This window comes from Convolutriloba macropyga, chromosome 5 (genome assembly GCF_964194025.1).
Source record: "Convolutriloba macropyga chromosome 5, txConMacr16.3, whole genome shotgun sequence".
NCBI lineage: Eukaryota > Metazoa > Xenacoelomorpha > Acoela > Convolutidae > Convolutriloba > Convolutriloba macropyga.
The window spans coordinates 3,131,032-3,156,706 of NC_134472.1; the positions used below are offsets into that span (position 1 = coordinate 3,131,032).

Consider the following 25,675-nt stretch of genomic DNA (forward strand, 5'->3'; position numbering starts at 1 on the left):
CTTGTGAAAGACCGATACAACCTAACTTAAAAACTGTTCACTTCGCAGCTGCTGAACTTTTGAGACTGAATGCAATATACAGACATTTGGAGAGATCACGGTATATTTACGAGAGAATATTCTAGAAGGTGGTGTAATGTTGCAGTTCGAATCTCTTCACTTGTCCGTTCTTGATGAGAGCCCTGTCTTTCTCGGGTGAGATGGCGTGGGCTATTTTGGAGGAGAGGGAGTCTCCTGGACTGCTAACTAACACAGTGTATAGTCCCATGCCAGGAATGCACAGCATGGAGGAGAGGGTGATGCACCAGCCAATCAGCTCAGACCACCTGTCAAAGCAGCCCAAAATGACACTTCAAACCCAAATTCACCTGTCGCTTCATGGGGTGAGGTGGTAGAAATATATTCAACTATTCAATGTCTATGGTGGGAACCCTCAGCATTAAGTACATGATCTGGACAATTTTGGTCCCACTATTCTAATTCATAAGTTCGACTCAGTCTAACCAGCATTGAACCATAAATTGGATCTTTTAACCTGTAAAAAATCAGATAATTGTCATTTTTTTGTCTGGTTGCCTATAATTTTTGACCAATTTTTGTCTAATTTTTATGACTATTTTGTGTCTGAATCAGACGGTTTAGAGCTCCTCACAATGAGTGAATTTAACTCCGAAAAATGTATTTTGGGATAGTTGTTCACCGTTAACTTTATCGCACCCCGGGCACAAGTACAGAGTGCCAAGTTCACAATGTTACTCTTGTCCGCCATACATTTAAGCAACGTGCCAAATTGACGGAAAAGAGTTAAAACCTTCTTATTGGCAACTAATTTCATAAAAGTCCTTGGGTAACTAAGTTGGGATAAGGCATTTTTTTCAGTTGCATCGAATTTTAAAATGAAAATATTTTTCCTATAATTTTAAGAATACGAGCAAGTTCATTACACATGTAACCATAATTTTTTTCAAACAGTGAATCAATTATTTTTAACTCAGGCTATTCAAGAGATTAAAAAAATCACTCAATCGATCGAACCAAAAATGTCTTCCACTAAAACAAGTTGTTTTCATTAATATCGATGCAACAGAAATTAGTTAATAACCAGTGTAAATAATGCATGATTTAGAAACAAAAGTTATCCTGTTTTAAGATCTGGCGATATTAGTTTATGTGATTCAAAGGGGGGTGGGCTTACTGATTCCGGCACAGATCGAATGGAAAAAAAACGGTTATAAAACACAGCCGGCGGATTGCCGAAAAACAGCCGCGATAGAATCTTGTGGCCCTCCATGAATTGAAACAACTAAAGAAATAACATAGACAGATCGACCACCAGTCCTTTAGTAGACCACTAGACTTTTTGGGTTGTATTCAGACTGTCAATTTTATGACACATACGGTCTATAAAAAAGCCCTAAAAGAGCTTTTTCAAAATTGATATTCGAAATCAAAAACTCAAGACTAATAATCAAGCATTAGGGCATGTAAGTTTGGCACTACTTAGATGCACACCATTAACTAGTAAAAGTTCATAAAATTTAAAGTTCTGTAAGTGAGTTCAAAAGTCAATTTTTGAGTGAGGTAAGTCAAGAAATTGGCCTAAAAGCTGAAATAACGTCACGTACACAAATTTTAACTGCAAAGCAGTAGAAGTCACTGAAGTCCTTGAAAAAGTCAATTCCAAGAAGTCAGGTCGGAAGAATCATCGATGGAGACGACGAATTAAAAAAACAAAGCAGGACAAGTCCTGACGTACAATTCAAAGAATTTTCATTGACTAAACAAAAAAACTAGACCTAGAACGGACTATGACTGAATTGGGAAAACCATTTTTAAAAAATGAGATTAAAAAAAATAAAAAAAAAACAAAAAATTAATGTCAAAATGCCGCATGTGGACAGAAAACCACTAGCGAGAAATGGAAATTTGGTTCAAACAAAAAACAAGGACTAGAATGAACTATGAATGGATTGAGAAAACAAGTTAGAAATAAATCCGATCCAAAAATTTTGAAAAAACAGTAACAATCAAAAAGAAATTGGCGCATGTGAACAAAAAACGAGTAGCGAGAAAGCGAATTTTTGTTCAAACATCGTTTTCTTACTCCAGTTTAAAATTAGAGCAAAAAAAATTCACGCAGCAAAGCTACTCGCTTTATGGTTTCACTTTCTGTTTCGGCGTGATCAAAATCACTACTCCAATTTGACTTCAAAAATCATGAAAATGTGTGAACAGATCTTTAAAAAAACAGCGCCCCAATACAATTCAAATTCTTTGAATTGTACAAAATTTTTTGAATTGTAAAAAATCACGATGTCCCCAATAATAGCCACTAACGCTTCGCGGCTATTAATAAACAATTTTAACTTACTTTGGGTAGACATATTGTTCATACGTTGGTGGACTGTATGTGACTATACTGGACAGGAGAACAGCCAATAGGAAGAGAGGACTGATGAACTTCCAGACAAACCTCCAGCCACGACTGGGTCTGAATCCCATCATCTCGTTTATATCCTCACTGAACTGCTTCGTCCCGTACAACCAGAACACACCAAATGCCTAAAATGTTTTCCATCTACTTTTCGAAATTTGATCGATATCAGGCACGGAACGTTTTTGGCTCAACTTTATCATTTCTACCCGACTTGGCCTCGACTGTAAATAGTCTGCTTGAATCCGGGTTTATTTAAATATTCACCCTCTTCCTGGACTTATTAGATATTTCCATAACTTCGAGGTCTCGACTGGTGCGTTGCTTCCATTGTCCTTACCTCGAACATGACAGTGCATAGAATGGACGTGGAGGCTGCGTAGGCGTCGAATAGAGTCACCAAATATGCTCCCCCATAAGTTGTATTTGTGAGTCCAACACAAAATGCAATGCCCACTATAAACAGTGTGAACAGCTCTCTGTGCTTGCGAAGAGTTGTTTTGAAGTCATCCGAAATTCCTGCAAAATGAAATGAGTCACGTCTTGAGAACTATGGTATGTTTATTCATTGGAATAGATTTGTTTACGATTAGAGGGGTCAATATTTTACCAGGGAATGTTGCATTAAAGGAAAAATAACGTTTCACCGCACAACCCTAGTCTGAACCCGTAATTATTAAAAGACCGTCCTTGGTCGATTTAAGGCATAAAGAGACTGTCCTCGACAGATTTTTAGTATGGAAAAAATTTGTCTGGACTTTGCGTGATGACCTCGACTTTGGCTGGAACTAAAACAATCGACCTAAACTTTGGCTAGACAATAAAACCTGTCCTGGATTTTGGCTGGACAATAAAACGCTTCCTAGAATTATGCTGGACAATGAAACAAGTCCTGGAAGAGTAAACACTTTACGTGTAATTTTATTGCTATTATTTGTTTGTAACGTAGTCAGCTTGCTCCTTCATTAATTTGCGATTTAGAAGAACCGACAATCAATCAAAAATCATAATCGATTTTGTAAAGAAAGGATAAATTTGTAAATTTCAAAGGGAAAAAATGAATAACGCCACATTTTTATCACGGCTAATGGGAAGAAGACCACTACAATTAAACTGCCTAGATTCATTCAATCAAGTTTTGTGGTAAAATAGTCCAGTTGTGATAACCACTTCATCCTGCGAATAGCAAAAGCTCTTAAGTCTTTTGGCAAATTTCTAATGGTTTTTTAAGTTAACTACTCTGGTGCAATGCTGTTTAGTCTTGCACGGCTGCTCCATTTCTCTGTACAAAAGCAGAAAAACTCAAATATGATAACAAAAGCGACTTATTAAAAGACTTTTGCTGTACCCATGAAAAGATCATGCTCAAGCCAATTTAACGATGAAGAGACCCTGCTTGACACAAAATGCATTTCAGCCTAAAAAAATTTTGACTGCAATAAAAAAACTGATTTGGCAATTCATACCAGGTTTCTAGAGAAAAAAACCGTTCACAACAACTAAAAGTTACACAAAACAAAAGAAAACATAAACTAGAAAAATGTGAATTGTTTTCGTTTTTGTTATCATCTTATAGAAAAGTTATGGTTGCGAATAGAGACATTTTATGTGCTTCAAAAATATTACCCTCAGATTTGTTGCAACACGATAAAATTACTGCACCTAAATTGAGTAACCAAAAAAATTACAATAATGATAAGAAATTCTTCTGCAATATAGGAAAACGTTAATTTGAACACAAAAATTTGTATTTTTAGACATTTTGGCCTAACAAATAATAGTTAGACAGAAAGACGAATAAAATTATTGAATTAAATTTGTGCGACGCACAAAATATGAAGTTGAACTCTGAATCCTGTGACAGAAGTGTTTTTATATATATTTCAATCAAAAACACGCAAAACGTTTTTCATGGTCAAACGTGAAAATAATTATATTTAGCCGTATTTTTTTCGTTTAAGATAATTCATTTACAAAATCTAATCAGACGAAGTATTTAAGAAATGTTTTTAAAAATCTGTCCTAAAAAACAATGTTCATTGTGCAGGATCAGACAAACATCTTAACTGATATAATAATAAGACGAATTCAAAAATTTGGGAATCTTACAAAACGGAATTTCGGAGACACTAATATAGTTAACTGTGTAGTAAATAGCTACAGCCTATTTTGATGTTAATACAGTCATATTGAAAGGTCTTTTAAATAGATAAATTTTCGGTAACAGATTCCTCGATTGAGACATTTAAGTTCTAGATGTTTAGATCTATTATGCTTAGTCCGCCCTCCCCTAGTGTCTTTATGACCCCCCAGTTACAAATTATGAGTTGTTATATAGCACGTTACTATGTAAAAATAATGCACGTGAACAAAACATATATTCCGACGAAGCTGCGGGGGGGGGGGGGGGTGGTCAAAACAGAATAGATCTATAAATTTCTGCAAATTATACAAGTTTGGAATTCTAGTGAAAAAATTCTAATAGGTTCATTTTAAATTTTTATGGGAATACACAATAATTTTAGTAAATTAGGAAATTTAATATTATTAAACTAATTTTGGATAAACACTGGGCCCATTAAAAAATGTTATGAACAAAATTGCTATGTGTTCAGATAAATAATAAGTTTTGAACTTCTATATCATCCTTATATAATCATCCTTATATAAGAAAATTGCTGCACCCATGCTCATTTTAGTATTCAAGTGACAGGGTTCAAGGTTTTGACGAGTTTATTTTTGTTTTGAAAAAAGAAACATTCATGGTTCGAACTTCAATGCATCTGTTCTTTATCTCTTTACAAGTAATCTGCTTTTAAAACAGAGTTATAAGCGTTGCGGCCACTTTTGTATATCTGTTAATGGAAATGAGACAAAAATTTTAAAAAATCAAAATTACTGCTAAAGCAGGTTGCCCATCATACAGTTTTCCTGGTAATCAATTACATAATATCTTCGTGCTGTACCCGTTTATCCTGCTTCTCATTTCAAAAAATTGCAAAATTTGTTCAGATGAAAAAATTATCAGATAAAAAAAAATCATTAGTAAATAAACTGCGTTAAAAGCAATCGACATGACTAATATAAATAATACTAGCTTGCTTTTACAGGAAATATTTACACAAATTTCAGCCTTGAGCTGGCAGCCATGTTTTGGCATTTGTCTTAGAAATCATTGCAGGAAAAGTTGAGTTCCTTGATTTCATGCAAAGATTACCTGGAAAGGCTGAGACGGGAGTTTTAGATTACGTTTCCCAACATATTGTGAACAGGATTCACCATAAATAATTATTGTTCCGATGCAAATTTTCAGGTGACGAAGCTTTGCCAGGAAAACCTATTTTGTTAGGACGTCTCTCCTTCATGTTTTGTCGGTTGCTATTGAATTGAAAGCAATGTCATTCTAAAACTTTTCACAAATTCAATAGATCTGGTAAAGTAGATTATTAAAATATTGCTAATTTTATGATAAAACTAGGCTCAATTTTTATTATTTTCCACTGAATCGAACTACTATCTCAATTTGAAACGAGATTCTCTCAAAACGTTGTTGGTAACACTTATATACCTTTTAATATTGAATTATTTTTTCGGTTAATGAAAGGTACGTGTGGGCGCAATAGAACAGCAGGATTGCATCAGATAAACTAAAAAATGTTTGAGTTTTGTATATATGTTGCACTGCTATAAAGAAGGTCAAAAGGTTGAAATCACAGCAAACGAGCAATTTTCCTCAGTCAAAAAATGATTTTGATTTGTTTTAATCAGCTGTTTGTGTAAAATGTGAAGAATTCAATTTATTTGAGGTATGCTTTTAAGAAAAAAATCTTTTTAATTACAACAAATCAAGCAAATGCTTTTATTTATATTGTTGTTGCCCAGTTTTTGTAAGTACAGTTTTTCTCTTTGGTAATGTGTTTATTTGAAATTACATGTCTACGAAGCAACCGCTGTTATTTTTATATCAATTTATCGGCTATGAATTTAAAAATCCATTCATGTTGATTTGACTCTTGGTCGACCTTTATTGAAGGAAACATCTGGGGTGCAACAATTACTGGGCTTCCCACAGCTAACCAGGCTCGTTTTGTCTATTTTTTAACTCTCAATCCAATTCTGTCATTTTTCTGATAGGATGTTTCATATTTGAACTCAAAAGATTATTGTTACCTGTAATAACTGATTCCAATCCGCCCATTGAGCTATCCAGACCCAAAGTCAACAACATGAGGAAGAAGACAATAGCCCACACGTTGGGGTAGGGCAGGGTGCTGATTGCCTCCGGGTACACCACAAACACCAGACCTTGGCCCTCAGTTGCCACATCTTCAATCGGCACGTTGTTCTTAACCGACATGTATCCCAGAATCGAGAACACGACAAATCCTGAGAGGAAACTCGTGAGGCAGTTTATACTCGAAGTGCAAAGTGCATCAATGTAGCAGTTATTATGGAAGTTATTGTAGCTCGAAAATGCGATTAGGACTCCAAAACCGACTCCGAGGGAGAAGAATATCTGGATTGCAGCGTCGATCCAGACCCCGGGTTCTGAGAGTTTGGAGAGGTCTGGTTGCAGGTAGTACTTGATGCCAGTTGCAGCTCCTGGGAGGGTGATGCCTCGACACAAGAGGATAAAGAGCATTATGTAGGGAAGAGTGGCTGTTATCCATACAATCTTTCCCGACATCTTGATGCCTAAAATATACTGGAGTGATATAATTGTCAATAAATGTATTTCCTGGGCGTTTATAGGCGTTCTCATTCAATTCCCGCAGTTCTAATGTTAATTGATCAATTTTGGGAGGAATTTTTCTATTCAATATAGTCTGCTGTCTTCAGTCATCATATACAAAAGTTTCAGAAAGATTTTAATCACGAGGCCAGGACTTTTACTCCATTAAGTTCTCTGCTTAACTTGAGCAGTAGAATTAAGTACGCCCTTTTCTCTCAACGGAACTGGCTCGATACTAAGGGCGAGTGAAACAGCTAAGAATATTTTTGGGAAATAGGTATAGAAATAATAAAGTTTTATAAGTCCAAAAACATCTGGAACCACGTCCTAAAATTTAATTTGATTGGGTTCCCTGAAATAGGTTCAAACAGCCCAAACCTTGAAAAAATAAACAATTTATTTTAGGAAACCCATCTGACACTGCTAAAAATTGTAGAAGTTCTGCTAAGTGAGATTTCTGCTCAATGAGCGCTCCAGTAAATGGTTGACATATAATGCAACCTTTCCAGAGTGAGAAGTAGAGGAGTGTGAATATTCCGAATAGGCAGAGAGCCAACTCCCACTGTACCAGTCCCATGTCATGCAGTCCCTCACTCAGGTGCAGTTTCAACACCCTCCTCTTGTAATACTCCTCTGCTGGGGACACGAACGATGCTGTCGAGTTGTCACTATCTACATAAACGGTTCCCAGGTTTACACCTCGACTTATTAAAAGACCACAAAAATCGTGGGGAGAGGGTTAGTCTTAATTTGACTGAAAATATACATTCGAGCTTCCTAATTAAAGTTAAGGAAAATTCTTTTCCTGGTCCTATCAGGTTCAATTGATGACCGAACCGCTCGTTGAATAACCTATAATAAATGTTATAAAAAAATGGGGGAAAATAACCAAATTTCGCTTGAGATCAATTAATGGGAGAATTTGTCAGAGAAAAACGCTTCTTCACCATAGCAGAAGTGTCTTATTTCTGAAAATATATATCAAGTGGAATGCTATAAAGACTGTTGATCCGGCCAATAAAACTGAGGGCTTCTTTAGATGAAAATATTCCATCTAAAATAAAATTGAATTTATATTACAAATCTAAAATTTTGGCGACGCACCAGCCAAACACTGTCTGTTTTTCTTTTATGGACTGATTTCACGGGATAAATTTGTACATGGACACCGCAAAAGCGCGCAAGCCAAAACTTAGAGTGACTTATAAACAAAACATTTGAAAAACTACAAAACTACTTCAAGAAAAAAAAATAGGAAAACAATTCCAGAAAAGTATGCAGATCTATCAAATCAAATCATCAATGGCAAAAAATATTCACCGTGACACCAAGTTAACAAGTAGAACAACAAGAACCAGAAAAAAAAAGATGCAATGATCTGGCTCGAACAAAAATCAGCCAACCAAAGAAAGCAACAACAGATCCACAGGATACTTGGAGAGACCAAGAAAAATTCACTTTGCCACTTTTCAGAACGAAAGTGGAATTCGCTGAAAACCCAAGGAAATTGCAACAAAAACATAATCAACTAACATCGGTAGAGTTGCTCTCAAACGATTAATGGGAGCTCAAATCTATTGCAGCCTGCTTCAGTGGGTTATTAAGGGGGCTTCAAATGACGTCATTAGAGGATTTTATATACCAATATAACCCCTAAAAAACTTAAGGTGCACAAACTACACCAATTCCGGTGCACCTCTCATTTGACTTTTAGTAGTGAACTGCCGCTACGTGAGTTCAGCTCCTGGCACTTGTGAATGAGAGAGAAATTTAGATCACACAAAACAAAAAAGTCAAGGGTGTAAAAACAACTCAAAAAGTCAAACTGGTCAAGTGAAATTTTTGCGTAAAAAACCAGCACTTTTACAAAAATTATTAAAGAGATAAAAGAAAAAATTACACAAATTTCCCCGATCCCCATAAGACCATTGGGATTGAGTTTTTATTAAACAGATTTAAAGCAAACACAGTGCTAGATACGGCAAGCCCCATTTTAATTTAATCATTAAAATTAGCAAATCTTTTAGTCCGTAACCAAACTACATTTGCGGATGCGTCATGAAACCACGAATTTGCAGGTTTTATTTTGTAGACACATTAAGGGGTCAACTAAGGTTTCAAAAATTAGGTGCATTTTTCAACGCATTACGAGATTTTTCTTTCGCACATTAGTTATTGAACTCAAAAACTTGAGTGTGTATCAAGCTCAATCTGCATTAATAAAACATTTTCTGTACGAGGGCCTGCCTTCTGGCTAAGATTTTGGAATTAAAATTATCCCAAAGAGGTTTCACCGCTGAAATATGAACCGTATGACCCAGACAGAAATTGAACATGATCAGACGTTACAGGCAAAAATCTCTCATTTTGAAGATCCGACAGAAACACTTTCGGTGTTAGTTCCAGTTATAAAGTTGATAGCAGAAGAATCTTGTATTGGGTTTCGAGTCAACTTGCAAGATTCTTTCAGGCTTTAAATTCGCTCATCTCTAGTTTTACTAAAAGACGCTGAGAGATACAACGTTGTTGGGGGTGAATTACTTCAACGTGTCAGTATTCTGATAGATAACCAAAATTTAAGGAGACTTGAGGCTCCTTATGGGACTCAACTCCTCAAAGAGCAGGACCCCAGATGATCTGCGCACCGATGCTCTAGTTTACTTTGGCCAGGAATTCATTCCTCTAAAGGTCGGTAGACAAAATACCCAGGACTGTGAACAAAGGGGAGGCGATCTGCAACGTGTATTTTGATGCAACGAGGTGGGACGTTGACCGAAAACAAAATGAAAATGCAGTAAATGCCCCCTCCCCCCGTAGTACCTCTAGTCAGCTTCTTTTAATACTTCTCGGGCTGGTAACCACCAACAGTCTAAACGTACCATTTGACAGAGAGCCGAGGGTGCATAGGTCTGTGTTCCAGAAGAAGGTGCATGCTCCCCAGGGTAGCTGGGTACGGAAGGAATTCACCAGGTAGTAGAGAGCCCAGGCTATGATGACATTGTAGTAGAATGCCACATAGAATGCTATGATACATGCAGAATAGCCCACTCCCTTCAGCAGAGGGCAAATCTTCCACACTGCAAATAATCATATAACGCATAATCATAATACACTAAGAGGGATTCTTCTAGAAGTTTCTAGAATACTTTTTATGAGAAGTACTAGAAGAAGACTAAAAGAGCTTTCACAAGATTGAAGGCATTCTCCTAGAAATTTCAAGAGTGCTTTTTATAAAAAAAAGTACTCGAAGAAGACTAAAAATGCTTTTAGAAACTTGTAGGGAATCTTCTAGAAGTTTCTAGATTATTTCTATGGACAGTACTATAAGAGTAAACGAGCTTTCAGAAGCTTGCATGTTGTTATTTTCGTTGCCTATGATTTCAGTGGAGCCTGAGTTGAACTGAATTGAATTAAAATGAAAGGATGATAAGCTCAATTTATTGTAGATTTATCTTTCAACGATTTATTTCTTGAGAATGTGCCGATAAATTGATATAAGATGATATATTATGAGCTTCTATTCTAACATTGTTTGACAGTCTGCTAATAAAATTAATCACCTCGGTTCAATTTATTATCTGAAATCTTTCTTTCATTGTGCATTGCAGCTCATGTTGTGTCAAATTTGTTTAATGTATGCCCAGATAAGGAGGAATCACCATGTAATCAAGGAAATTCACGCGTAGGAAGCACTCCTTGGAAAAATATGCGTCAATGACAAAAGAGAGATCCTTACTGGGCCATGGGCGCGTTCTCAAGAGTCTCAGAGAGTTAAAAATGAATTTGATTACTGGCTGCAAAACATTTCCTTCATTAATCCACGTCCCGTCTATTTAATTAATCCTATCACTGGCGTGTCCGGACAAAAAAATCCCGCACAAAACAGATAGTCCCAGATAATACAGTCCCAAATTGCAAAATATTCACAGGCAAAAGAGTCCCAGACAAAATAGTTCAATAAAAGCAGAGAAAATATTCCCGAATAGATATCGAAACTATTTTAAATACAAACTATAAAAATTAATAAGCAATCTAAGAGTTTTAGCTTCTGAATGTATCGTTCTTACTTTATATGAATTAAGATAAAAATTTCGTTCAAAATACAATATTTTGCAAAAGCTATCCTAATATTTGTTCAATGAAATACAATAATATTAATAACTTAAGGAATTTCTTTTTTAATTGGTGTATTATGTTCAACTCGATGTTTAGTTGAGACTATTTCGTCTGGGACTGTTTTGTCTGTTCACCATCTCTATTCTTGAATATCACTTATTCTTGAATAAGAAGCCATTAAATACTCAAGACAGTTTCAGATTGATGACTCAGCACGAATAAATTGAATACCGTACACAGAAACTAATAATGAAAAAAATAGGTCATTCAAACTTAATAAACGAAGGAGAAGCATATCAGAGCCAGGAAAGTTTTTTTCTCATAGTGTTAAGTCAAGAAATCAACGCGAAAGAAGGAATAAACATTCATTACGTTGCAGAACTACGTTTGCTCATTCTGGGGCTATATTGGCCTTTAGCGGACTACATTGACAAAACTCGTCAACATAAGGTCATCAACTTTTTGACGGAAAAGCTATATGTCAGCCGTGGAAAAACTCGAAGGAAATGGCGGATCTTTTCCTTTTGTGCCCCCAGTACAATATGCTTCCCCCAGGTGCCATTAAATAGTAAATCATTATGTAAAAATATGGCAAGTGCGTCTGGGGGTGCAAATAACATGCACCCACTAAGCGGGTGGCCTCAAACGGAAAAGATCCGAAACGGCATAAATTTTGTCACTTTTTTTGGCAGATAACATAACCAATGTCCACGACTTTAAGCATTCAGATAACCCAAAATTATTTTGCTTGAATTTAATTAACAACTTTTCGAGTCATTTGAGAAATTCAATTGTTCTTGTGAGCAGTGATATGGGTCTAGCTAAACTTATGAGTGTCTTCTTAATCAACAGTTATTTTTGTGAGAAACATTTCTGTAAATAATCACCAGTAAGGTTTATTTCAATTCGGTCATTTTGACAGGTTGTTAGTTATTGCAGTTAGTAACGGTTAGTGAAGACGAGGACAAGTGTGACAAGGATTGTGGACAAGAGTGACAAATCTTGTCACTGTTGTCAACGCTCGACCCAAAAAAGGCATCGTAGATGATTGTGATGGATATTTCCAAGCAAATTTAAACTAAATAGGCTTACTGTCCCGAATGTCCACATAAAACCTATTCTTAAGAGATGATTGTAAAAAATAGTAACAAATTCTATTAAATTGTAAAAAATAGTAGCAAATTCTAGTAAATTGTAAAAAATAGTAACAAATTTTAGTAAATTGTAAAAAATAGTAACAAATTCTAGTAAATGTGCCCGAGCAAATGTAATTTTCGTAACGTGTTGATCATTGAACCATTTCTTTCCACATTTTCCGCAAACATTTTTCCAGAACAAAAATTCACCGCAGATTAAAAAAATCGCAGGTAATAACGAACCACAATCTCACCTCAGTTATCACATCATTTGAGAAAAACCAATTTATTGCTAAAATGACCAATTTTACCGCCACTCCTGTTATTTTGCGCTAGAAGTTCACTAATTTTACTGAAATTCTTACTGTTCTGCGCTAAAAATGCAATTAACCTGAAATGGGTCCCTCTCTCTGGTACTGGCCGAGTGCCAACTCCATGTAGAAAAGGGGGATACCCCCAAATATGAGCATGAGGAAGTAAGGGATAAGGAAGACCCCTCCCCCATTCTTGTAGCACAGGTACGGGAAACGCCACAGGTTGGCTATAACATACAGCCTCTGTTGTAATGACATAAAATGGACGACGTACAAGCATCGATGTACTTGATACTTGAGTCAGTTCGACACATACATACGTGCAATGTGAAGTTTTAATCTAATTCCCATTTTAAAGAATCCCGAAGAAAATATTTTGAAAGCCTACAAATTTTTAGCATCGAATCGCGAAGAAAATTTTTTGAAAATTTATGAGTTTGTAAGATTAAAAATGTATTTGAAGGCGCTTGAGAAGTTATCAGAACATGAAATAGATCTGGTATGACTGCTGAGAGCATATGCGCAACTTTCATAAAAAGTCCTTTTTTCGTTGCTTAAAATATGGGGTCTGTCCCATTATACGTGATACCCCCCCCCAGCTTAGTGGTCATATAACACAACCACCCAACCGTACCAAGCATGTCATAATGTGGTGCAATATTTTCGGGTGGGGGTTTTAGGAGGGAAGGACCCAAAATTTGCTTGTAAACACATATAAACAACGATAAATAACGATTTTTTCTAAATTGTCAGCTGTAATCAAATGCAAAAGGGTTTTGAACTGATAGTAATGTAGTATGTAGAGCTAAAGATGCGTTATTGGGGCTGCTGAAAAAAAACTAAAAGATAAAGATGAAAAAGTAACAATACTCATGTGAGGAAACCAATTAATTTATAAATGAAAAACAGCATTTTAAGAACGAAACTAAGTTTTCAATAAATATCGACAATTTTTTTGATGAAAAAAAATTATTAGACAAAACAAATGGTATATATGCTAAAAAGGCATGTTTTGAAATAAATTGAGAGCCATTGCAAAAGACGCAAAGAATTATTAACGTTATTATATTAACGTTGATTAATTGGGGGATGATTAATTAAAAAATTAATAACAAACAGTTTTTTGGGGGTCATTCACAATTTACTAATAGGTACTAATTTGTATGCAAAAATTGACAAACAACTTAAAAAGGATAAATGGATTCAATTCAGGTCAAACAATACTTAAACAATTAAGGTGTGAAGAAATTAGTCAACAATCACATAAACAGTTAGACAAAATTATTAAAATCTTTGCAACAGCTTCTTTTCGTCACTCACTTTTCATATATAACAATTTGAGGATTAAACTAGGAGTCCTCTTCCCTAAAAACCCATTAATCCACAATAAACAATTAAAATGTTATCAGACTTTTGGTAAACAGCAAAAACGACGCTGCTTGCCTGTACATGTGACGTGTGGCGACAACTGATTAAAATCGGTGAAGCAAATGCATCAAAAATAACATTGTTTGGCATGAATTTTACAGATTTTTTCAAAATTTAAATCACCTTAGAATTAGTATCAAGTCAAACACCATGAAGTGCCTCACAGAGAAATTTGCGTAATTTTATTTTATGGTAAATTATAATCAAAATTTTTAAAATGCTTCTTCATCATTAAATGTAAACTTTGTTGCTTATGTACAAAATGCAAGAAGCAAGTTACAATACTCAAGTGAGAAGATGAATCATTACAAAAATGATATACAGCATTTTAAGAACGAAACAAAGTTTTCAAAAAAAATCGTTAATTTCTTTCGATGAAAAAAATATATTAGCCAAAACAAAATAGTATAATTGCTGAAAAAGGTTGTTTTGAAAAAAATTGACAGCCATTGCAAAAGTTGCAAAAAATAAAGACGTTATCATTGATTAGTTGGGATATTATTAATTAGAAAAATACCGCAAGATTTTTGAACAACAAAACTGAAATCAAAAGTCATTCAATAGCAGTTGAAAGTCTCAAAACATCGAAAAATACTTTTCAACGCATTTTTTCAGAATTACCATTAGAAAGTTGATGTAATTTTTAACTGTAGTGATGCACTTAATTGCAGTGTTTGAGTGTTTGGTTTTCTTTTTTGACGTCTCAAGAAAATACATTTTAACAACAATCAGGCTGCGCATTTTTTAGCATAAATTTAACCAATTGGACAAAAATAATAAAGTAGTTGCCATCGCTTCTTTTCGTCGCTGATTTTTCATATATAACGTTTAATCGAGTGAACTATGAGCTTTCGTTCCTGACAAAAACTTAATTGATAAAAAACAATTAACAGGTCTTCCGAATTGTGTTAGACAGCAAAACAACGCTGCTTGCCTGTACGTGTGACAGATGGCGACAACTGATTAATTAACGGTCAAAAAAGCATCTAAAGTAATAATTCCGAGCATGAGTTTTACAGAACATTTTTAATTTTAAATTACCATACAATCAGCATCAAGTCAAACACCATGAAGTGCGTAACACAAAAAATTGCGCTAGTTTATTTCTTGTATATGTTTTCAATGTTTTTTTAAATGCTGCTTCATTATAAAACGCAAACTGTGTTTTTAGAATGAATAATAAGTTTAGTAGCACTCAATTTAAAAAGTACCAAAAAACCTTTTTAAAGAAGAAAATAAAGAAATCATTGACATTATACCTCTCCACCCGATTGCGCATTACAAAGAGTTTCCTAATTCTTAAAGCCAATCACACCTCTAATAATTCTAAGTATTAAAAAATGTACGAATTCCTAATTGGAGCTGTTACATTTTATTCATTTCTTGCAGACTTATGAAGGTAGAACAAAAGCATTTTGTTTTTTTGAAAAAAAAAAGATTGAATGAGAAGGCAACAATCAAATCCTCCATTTGATTCCTTCCCAAGAAGATACCAATTTGTTTGCTAGTTTGATGCTCATGAGAAACCTCAACCAGGAAAGCCTTTATTTAAAATAATGGTAAAAGATCAAGATAACCTACTGGAAAAACTGCAGGAAAATTTATATATTCTGATTAAAATCCTCTCGCCATAGTTTTTTTAAAACATCTAATGAATCCATATATACAATAGGATTGCATACTTTTAAATTTTGATACAGTGTTTATTATCAGTAGCAGCAAATAAATTAACAGTTGCAGAGAAATAAAATACCAAACTTAAATGGAATCTTGACCCGACCGAAGAAATCAAAATAAAATAATTGCAGGGCATAATCTTGAATGTTGCAAAAACCAATTCTTAAGGAAAGCCTACCGCCAGAAATTGCGAAAGAAGTTGCAAAAAATTGAGCAACACAAAAAAATCTTTCAATCTGTTTAATGAAGAACAAAATGCAAAAGAGTATTGAATGCCAAACAGTGACTCATATCTTTCCTCGTGTTGGTTAAAAACGTTTTTTCCCCAATTTTGCTTCATAGCTTTTTCTCCACAATCAAAGTTAAGAAAAATTGTCATTCGGTTTTCTGCCTACTAAAACACGTTACTCTGATAAATTTGAAGATGATCAATTTCGCCTGATTTTATTTTATATTCATAGTGTTCATTCTGATTTCAGATTCAAATTGCAGGAACAAGTTACAGAAATGACAGCTGATTTCAAGGAGACAGTTTATTCATAATCTTTTTTTCACACCAATGTGAGAGCAAGATATTTTTATCGCAAAAATGCATGGATGGGGTGGGCTCGCAAAGAACTTAATGCGCGCCGAACGCTACCTGTTTATCTCGTTTTTGAGGACGAAAAGTCAAAAAGGGTCAGCAGAAGAATTAGTCAAACGAAAGGTGGCATAAAAAAGACCACAGGACAAATATAATTCCTTCAAACTTCGTTTGAGAGCAATTATTTAGACGCAAATTTTTAAAGGGAATTTCTTAAAGTCAAGATTTTCAACTAGCTGAAAAATATCTCTATTTTAAGAGTTTTAGTATGTTAATACCAAATGGGTATGGTTCTTGGACGAAACAAGTTTCAATAATTCTGATGAAAAAATATAGTAGGAAAAATCTCTTTTGGAAAAAAAAATTCAAAGTTCTTTAAAGTTTAAACAACCAAAATTTTCACCAACAATTTGCATGACTATTTCAATTTGAAGTTTCATTTCCTATATCTAATTTTTTTCGGAGAGATCGTCAAAATAAACTTCCCCAGTGAAACGAAGCTTGATAGACTTTGCCATGTCATGCAAGATCTTAATAACTCCTACAAAACTTACCGATCTTTCATGATAAATCAAGATCTTGGTAACTTAAAATCAATTTTACAACTTATTCTGTCTTGCCACGTCATGGTTGGTTTCTTGGTTCTTGGTCATGTTCTTGGGTTCTTGGTCATGTTTCTTGGTTATCTTTCCAAGATCTTGTACTCATTTAATGATCATGCAAGTTCGTACAAATCTTGATGTTATCATAGCAAATACCATGACAAAATCTTGGCAAGATTGACCATGCTTTAGTATGTTTCTTATCAAGGTGTATCAAGATTCGGTATATTGAGTCAACTCACCCAAATCGACAGCATACCCAATAACCGACAACAGGAAATCCGCCTTCGTGCCCCAATTAACCCGATCATCATTCGTATCTTTCAAGTGCTCGCTCTCAAAGCTCCCGCTGTTCACGTTTTCTTCATTGCCCGCGTGGCAGAAATCAACTGCGTGTGAACAATCTGCAGCTGAAGTTAAGTTCACAGCAAAAAAAATCTCTTTTTCGGGGTGGTGGTTTAAATTTTCAACGTCTTCGCCTTCACTGCTGATAATTGTTTCTTGATTGTTGAGGCGGGTTGCGGGCGAAACGAAGTCCGCGGCGTGATCTGACATTTTAGCCCCGTACGCTGAATAAAATCACCTGTTTTTCTTGTTCGATTCCTAAAATGTTCAATATTGCTTCAAAGCATGAACCCAAATTAGATCGGGTTCTTTTGTGTTCTTTGAGAGATTAGTTTGCAGCAGAGAAAATGTAGTTGTTATTTCGATAATTGAATAAAGATGGAAAAAATGTGTGTTTTATGGTTTGAAATAACGGACCAAAATGTAACAAACTTGTCCAAATTTAGAAGCAAAAATTAAATACAGGCCCGTTGTGAAACATTTAAGCTGAATTGAATAAGTAATTATAATTATAAAAATCAAAACTATTATTTAGGGAAATTAAATTCATGGACAAAGTTGGCGAGACAAATAATAAAAAAATTCAAACTGGTTTTCATACATGAAAACTGTTCGCTTGACTTAAAGTTTATGACAAAATTTAAGCGCAAATTCACCCGATAATTTACGTAATTGTCTAGCCGGAGTTTTATTTTGAGGCATAAAAATGTGCCTGCGGAATTTGGTGCTATGTCACGAGAGATCTTACACCCGAGTGAGAATGCATGGAACCCAAAGGCTGCTATGATTTATGGTCTATTATCCCAGTTTGAGAATAGAAGGGCATAAACATATCGATCTTTAAATTAGAGATCAAAGTTAAAAGTAAACTTATAATTGCAGAAGATTCTTAGCAATGACATTTTCTGCTTCTTCCCAAGTACAATTTTACGTGAAGTGACATTTTTGGTAAATTAATCTGTAGTAAAATGGATTTAAAAATAATTGCAACCGAAATCGAAATTATAAACAATTTGACTGAAAGATAATCTAGAAAAATTTTCTATCAAAGTGGTGTTACATCAAGGTGGTGGTATAAAAGTGGCGTGAAAAATCTCAAAACAAGGAAAGTTTTCAAAATGAATTTGTTGTCAAAGCAACAATTTAGAACTAGAGGTTAACAAGGAGACTCGGTAATGTGCAATTGCACATAAAGTTCCGACCCCGCTCATCCACAATTTTGGCATAATTGTCTACCAAATGAGGAACAGATTTAAAAAAATCCAAAAACTCAAGTACTTTTTAAAAACAAATTGGCGTACGAACGAAAAGATAGCCTGTAAAGCAATTTACTCAGGGAGTAAAATGTGATGCATTACATTGATGAGATATGCCAATATTAAGAAAGTGAGTCAAGACGAACAGAAAAATCAAACAACGACAACAAACATTTATTACAACAAAAACTTTATGTCTGTTTGAAAAAATTATAACAAAGTCAAAAAAACGCCAGAGAAAACCAAAACTAAACAAAACAACTTCTACTTCACCAGAAGAGAGATGGGACGATTCCATAATAAGGCTTTGTATCAATTAGACAAAAAAAGAACAAAAACGTTAAAGTTTAAAAATTCTCTTAATTTTTATAAAACAATTAATTTCAAATTAATGAAAACCATTCGAGATCAACTAAGATAACCCATAGATTTAAGATTACCAACGTTTCTATAGAGGGGCATCAAGACCTGGCCTTATTCGATTTTTTATGTGGTTACAAAAAGAACAACAAATAGACAACGAACGAAAAATCAATTAAAACTTGCCTGAAAACGCTGTGGAAGCCGTAAAGCCTTTTTGGCCCTCAAATTATGTTCAATTGCGCCTTCTTCGAGCACCAATAATTTAAAATAAGACTTTACATGGATGAGACTATGTAAAGAGTAGACAAAAATTAAAAAATGGCAAATTTAAATAATACTTTTTTTTCGAAATAATTAAATATGTTCCTTTATTCCCCAAAAGGACCAGAATTTATCCAGAACATGTCTTTCTTCTACAAAAAGAACGTGAAATATGACAAAAATCAAATATTATTTTCCTTTTTTTTTAAAAAAAACCCTTGTCAAAGTCAGTAAAGTCATTACGAACTCATTGAAAACATTAGATTTTGTGACGCCACTTTTTTTACACCCTTTCATGACACCAATAAAGTCATATTTGACCTGTAATTAACGATACCATTAACAATAAGACAATAAATGGAACAAAAATGCGAATTAAAAAGTGTTTTTTTTGGAAAACAACTGTTTTCAAAGTCATGAAAGGCATCAGCTATTTACTAAAATCAAAATATTGGCTCATCTTTTTTTTTATGAAAAGCCAATGAAACCTGTCATCATACATGAAATTTTAAACGACTCAAAACACGATTAACAAATTCAAACGACAGATAAAGACAAAATTTAAAATAATTCTATAAAATTCTTCAAAAAAGTAATGTCGAAACCGTGAAATCTATAAATTTAAGGATTTTAATATGTTCAATGTGTTTTTCTTTGAATGCCAAAATAAAAATATGTGACCTGTCAAAATTGTAATAATGTGACAAAACTAGAAAACGTGAAACATGGGCAATTGCCCTAGAATAAATAAAAAGTAAATTCTAGTAGTATAAGTTCCAGAAAACCATAACTCAAGATGTAACACCGCAAAGGAAATTAAATTTTAAATGAGTAGAAAAAGAAAACGTACTTTTTTTGCTTGCACTAAGCTACAAATGACCAAATTAAAAAAAGAATTAGAGGCAAAGTTTAAAGAACCATCATTTTTTTTAAAAATCAATTATTTTTAAAAGGCAAGACAACCATAAGCTTTCAAGTAAAAAACGAGATGCATTTATTTAGAGTTGTTTAGGAAGCCAATTGGACTCATCATTACTGAGCTTTGATTTTAAACGCTCTGTTCTTCAATTAATTTTAAAAAAATCGAATTTTACAAAAAAAATATCAACTGATTTCAATCCGAAATATTCTTGGATTGTAACAGTCGAAGAACTGTCCAAAACTAGCACTGCTAATGCTGTTTGTCCATTAGAAACATTCAATTTTTCGAAAGTTATAGATATAGAAAATTTGTTTAAAAAAACCGAAAATAAGTGCTGCGTTTTTGATAATCAATGAGTAAAGTTAGCAAAAAACGGCAAAGCTCTAATAACAGAGCATTATCAACGCATGTTGAAAAAGGAATAGCCACTTTTTGGGTCAAAAAATTTGTGTGAGTGGTTTTTGGGTGTGTACTTCGTTCAAATTCAATCAAATTGAATTAAAAAATTTTAATTCCAGCTGTTTTTGATGAAAAAAGGCTGAATTTTGAATTATTTAGCCAGAATTTTCAATTAAAAAATTTAAATAAAAATAATAGACAATATTTTTTGTCTTAACTCAGCTAACAAAATCATCAACACTTTTCTTAATATTTTTCAAATTTTAGCTAAATTGCTGAAATTTTAGTCAAAATTTCCGGAAAATGTGAATAAAAACAACGGAATTCACTGTCCTTTTCTCAGCAGTTTAAACCTCGTTAACTCCCTGTAGAAAACGAAAATCAAAAAAATCTTTTTAATTCTACATTCTACGCTGGACGAGCTTTCTAATGATACCAGTCTCAACTCTCTACGATGAATATATTGATCGGCGAAAATTGTCTGAACAAAAAAAAACAATTGAGTTTATAGTTCCCTCCCCCCTCAAGAAGGGTCGGAACAAAAACATTCCCTAATCAAGACCAGATGCCTTGGCCAGATTATCATGCAAGATCTCGGAAATTTTTTCGCCAGATTAACTTGACCAGATTATCTTGCAAGATCTCGGAAAATTCTTGCAAATTAATTTATCTTGCCAGATTCACGTTCATTTCGGTCAAGTAAGAGTTGCGCGCAAGTTAAAATATTTTTCTAAAGCTCAATCAGCTAAGCATAACGTGTCGAGCAATAAATATTGATCAAAAGAAATTTGAATATAAAAATCAAAAACTTCTGAAAAGTTTTGATCAGTTCCTTGTTTTTTGTGATCTCCACCATCAATCAATCAATTGTCTTTTTCTGTTAATATTATTTTTAAAAAAATTTTCTCATCCCTAAATTTTTCTTCCCATCTCCCAAAGTTGACTGGTGTTGATTCCTTTCTCCAAAAATTTTGCTTAAGACATCATTTGAAATCCATTTAATTGCTAAACGAAGGACTGGTATTGGTTAAACAAAAAAGCTGGGCTGTTATAATGTTCCGAGTTTACAAGAAACGAGATGCTGAAAAAAAAACATATTAAAATTGCTCCGAAAAACCAACATGCATTTTTTGCCGATCAAAAAATCCATCGTACAGTGTTGAGAGTGATATCATTAGAAAGTTGTCAAGCGGAGAATTGCAAATAAAAACAAACTTTTTGAAACTGGATTTTTCAGAGGTGTAAAGGAGGTTAATAATTTTTGTGGACGTTAACCGCACTTCCGTTGTCTTGTTAGTGATTTCCGTTAACCTTGCTTAAGTTTTGATCAAATTTTGCTCATAATATGATAAAATTGTTTACGATAGTCTCATTGGTTTTATGTTTAAAGATACCAGAGAGTAGCCTAATTCTCCGAACCAACCCTATTTCGCTTAATCCTAATAACCGGCGCGTTATCAATCAATTCAACCTTCCTTGAAAAATCCCATTTAACTCCAAATCAGTTTCAATTCACCATTATTTTTGTCTCACAGTAAAGTTCATGGTTTTCATGGCTCGGACAAATTGTTCTCATAAAAACTATTTGAGTTGTTGATTTTTTTTCAGCATTTGAAGTTAATTTTATAGTCCGATGACAGAGTCTAATACATCAAAGGTCCTATTCGGTAAATTGGTATTTAGGGAGCTAAGAAAAAATTTATTTAAAGCTTTCAATTAACAGATAATAGTTTTTCGATACTTTATCTCGATAAGCATCCAAAATTCATCATTTATAATTGATGAATTGACTATTGGTCAAATTAGATATATCGGCTACAAGTGGAAAATACTTTTGTTTTTATGAGCCAGCAGCAATAAATGTGAAGTTTTGGTCTAGTGGTGAAATTTTACTGTTCAATAACTATTGGCATTACAAGGTGGCGCTGTCCTTTTTTTGAAAAAAAAGAGATATGTCTCATTTGGTTTTCTAAGTTAGTCACAGACCAAAATGTTTTCAAAAGATAAGGAAAACTATGAACAAGTCAAATCTGCGTGCGAAAAAAGCCAATAAGTCTGCATGAGAAATTCAGTGGAAAACTAATGGCTGTTTGGCTTCAACACCGTTTGCAATAAATGGATTATTACATTTTGAAGTCAGACCCTTTCCGTGTTATGTTGAAGTCTTTCAACTTAGGCCAAAACATGACACTTCTGATTGGCTTCCAAAACATTAAACAAAATCATTTTCTTTCTCATTTTTTGTTTCATGTTTGTTCGCATTGTTTGCCACTTTTAATTTTTTTCCCCCACATTTAAGCTTAATCTCAACAAATGGCGAAGCTGCGTTCTCTTCCAAGGGAAGTAGAAGGCAGTCTTCATCGCTGTTTTATCATTTAAGTAATGGCTTTTTGTGGTTGATACTACAAGTTCTCATAACTTTTTTTTAATTTCGAATTTTTGAAGTTCTCTTGTGCTGTATTGTCCCATCATCCTACTATTGCCACAAAATAATGGCGTTGAAATAAAACGCAAATTATTCATTTCTATGTTTTTAGTGAATGGATTCCGTTTTTAAGTTCTTTGATAGCGTTTCCTTGCAAAACTGAAATGAGTTCTTCATTTTTGCCTGTATTCGTTCTTTATATAGTCGTATGACATTCTGGATAATGACAGGTCTCAATGGTTCTGCATGAATGTATAAATGTAGCCATTGACTAATTTCAGTTGGTTGCTAAACTCTTTGAGGATTTAATTGTTTTGAAAAGCGTAAAGGTGTTTTCTGAGTTTACCCTTTTTGTTTTCAGTCTACTTGTTAATTATTCTCACTAATGAAAGTTCCCATATCTTTTCTGGTAAAAATCAGGTCATTCGGTTTAGGTTAATTTTTTTAAATCCAATTCAAGGAACATATCATAATAATGGCGTTAGAAGATGACATAATTGATTTCTTCCAATGTCTTTATTGAGAATATTATATTTTTTTGGCTTTGACAGTGTTACCTCGCCAAACGGAACTAACTTTTGATTTTTGACGGTATTTGATCTTTTCCAGCCGTATGCAATTCTGGATGATGACAAGTCTCAATGGCTGGATATGGCGGTATAAGTGACTTCATCCAAAGAGTTTAAATGATAGCCAAAGTTTTCATGACCTTAAACTTAATTGTTCTCAAAAAGTATACATGTATTTTTGAACTTTACCCCTTTTTCTTTTTAGTCTGCTTGCTAATTATTCTCAATGAAGATAGGTGCCATAGTTTTTGTCTGGTCAAATGTAAGTCAATTGGCTTAGTTCAAAATTTTATCTGATGGTATATTGACTTTTTCATGACTTTTTAAAAAAGAAATTAGGCAAACATTGAGTTTTGGTCTTAAGTAATGATCCTTGAATTTATTGATTTTGGTTGTTTGTCTTTTTTACTCTATTTAATTGCAGGTATCATCGGCCCTCCAATGATTTATTATACTATTTGTAAACTGTTATTAAATGTATACAACAATTAATTTCGAACAAAATATTAAGTTTTTAAGTTTTCTATCTCCTCCTCATTAAGTCAGAAACGTGGTTGATTGGGGTTGGAACATTATGTGCCAACGCACATTACCGAATCTCCTTGTTTGAAAATCTTACTTATTGGGATATATATACTTATTAGCTTGGCAGTGTACGACATTAATTTTAAAAAATTATTGCAAATTCATTTAACTTTCATATGAACTCATCGATAGCCATTTGTTCTACAGATTTTTAGCAAGCAAGGTAAATTATCAAAAAATACTCAGGTTCCAGACCCATTAATGAGTACAAAATAGTCCTCAAAAATGTTTCTTTGGTTTTTAGAAGTGCTAAAAAAAGCTGGTGTTTATATGTAAAAAACAGCTCCGAAAACTCCTAGTTTTTGAGGTATACAATTGATATCATTTCGAACGCTTATTTGAACTCACCGATTCTCCTTTCAATATCAAATTTGAAGACCCAGCTCTATAATAACAATTTTTTGCAAAATTTGTAGCTTTTATTTCACATATTTGTTGGAAACTGGTTACGATATATAAGGAATATATGAACCGTATCAAAAGTTTGAACAACTAATTTTGCATTTTGAATTAAGTTTTGCTGATAAAATTTGGGGAATTTTACCACTTGCGGTTACCATGGCGACCAGTGGGAAATTTTGGAGATATAAATAAGTTTCGAGATGTGGAATTTGTGATGTGGGGGATAGATTAAATGCATATAAAGTAGGTACTTATTTGATACTTGAAAAGGAGGACTACTAAATTGTTAATCTAATTCGTGTTGCTTGTTAAGCTCACTTCAGTATAAAGAAGGACACACATGTTAAGTTTAAAATAGAGGCAAAACGACAATTTAGCATCTGTTTATAGTCTTGTGTAAATGAAAGCTTGAAAAGCATTTATGGAGCTCGATTAAAGGTCATTTCTCCTTTGATTTTAAACCTGAACTGGGTTATAAGAGATAATTTGATTAATGAAATATTGTTGGACAAATAAATATCTTACAATTGTGAAATAAGTGTGATAGTTTAACGTCGACTAGACAGTTGTTAGAAGTAGCCGCTCAATAAATATCATAATTTTACCAGAGTGTTTTTATACTCACTATACCAGCTGTGTCCTGTCCGGACTAGATAATATTTTGTCCACAGATAACTGTCTGATTTTGTGAAATAATGAAATCAGCCCATTTCGAAATCAACTTAAAAAATATATAAAATAATATGAGCAATTAGTTACTACTGTCGATTGAAATAAAACTAATAGTTCTCTAAATCATCAAAAGTTTTTGGTTCCTGGTCAGATACTATTAATACCAAAAAGGTGTTTCAGATGAAAAAATGACAGAGACTTTCAGAAAACAAGTTACAAAAAATTTGTTCTTATTATTTATTTATGGTGTCCGATCTCACCAAAAAGAGCCCACCAAAAAGAAAATTTTCCTTTGCGTGTACTATTCAAGCTAATCGCTTATCATAGTCCTCTCAACAATATCGAGAACTTTGAAAGTCATGATAATCAGTAAAATTACATCTGCAAAAAATTCATAAACACTTATACAAGTAACAACTTTTATCCAGTCAAATTTAGACAATACCACAGTTGG

The 25,675-nt window shown here is 33.7% G+C and overlaps 1 protein-coding gene across 1 annotated transcript; it reads right to left on the reverse strand.

The window, feature by feature from the left end:
- On the reverse strand, nt 1-24,708 carry LOC142339722 (sodium-dependent dopamine transporter-like). The gene is made up of 9 exons (XM_075389953.1): nt 24,496-24,708; nt 17,265-17,625; nt 12,810-12,959; nt 10,046-10,243; nt 7,668-7,838; nt 6,605-7,129; nt 2,775-2,953; nt 2,372-2,562; nt 1-326 (listed from the first exon to the last, which is right to left on the reverse strand). The coding sequence occupies exons 2-9, from the start codon at nt 17,575-17,577 to the stop codon at nt 122-124; spliced, it is 1,932 nt and encodes a 643-aa protein (XP_075246068.1). The 5' UTR covers nt 17,578-17,625; nt 24,496-24,708; the 3' UTR covers nt 1-121.
- Nucleotides 24,709-25,675: the final 967 nt, after the last annotated feature.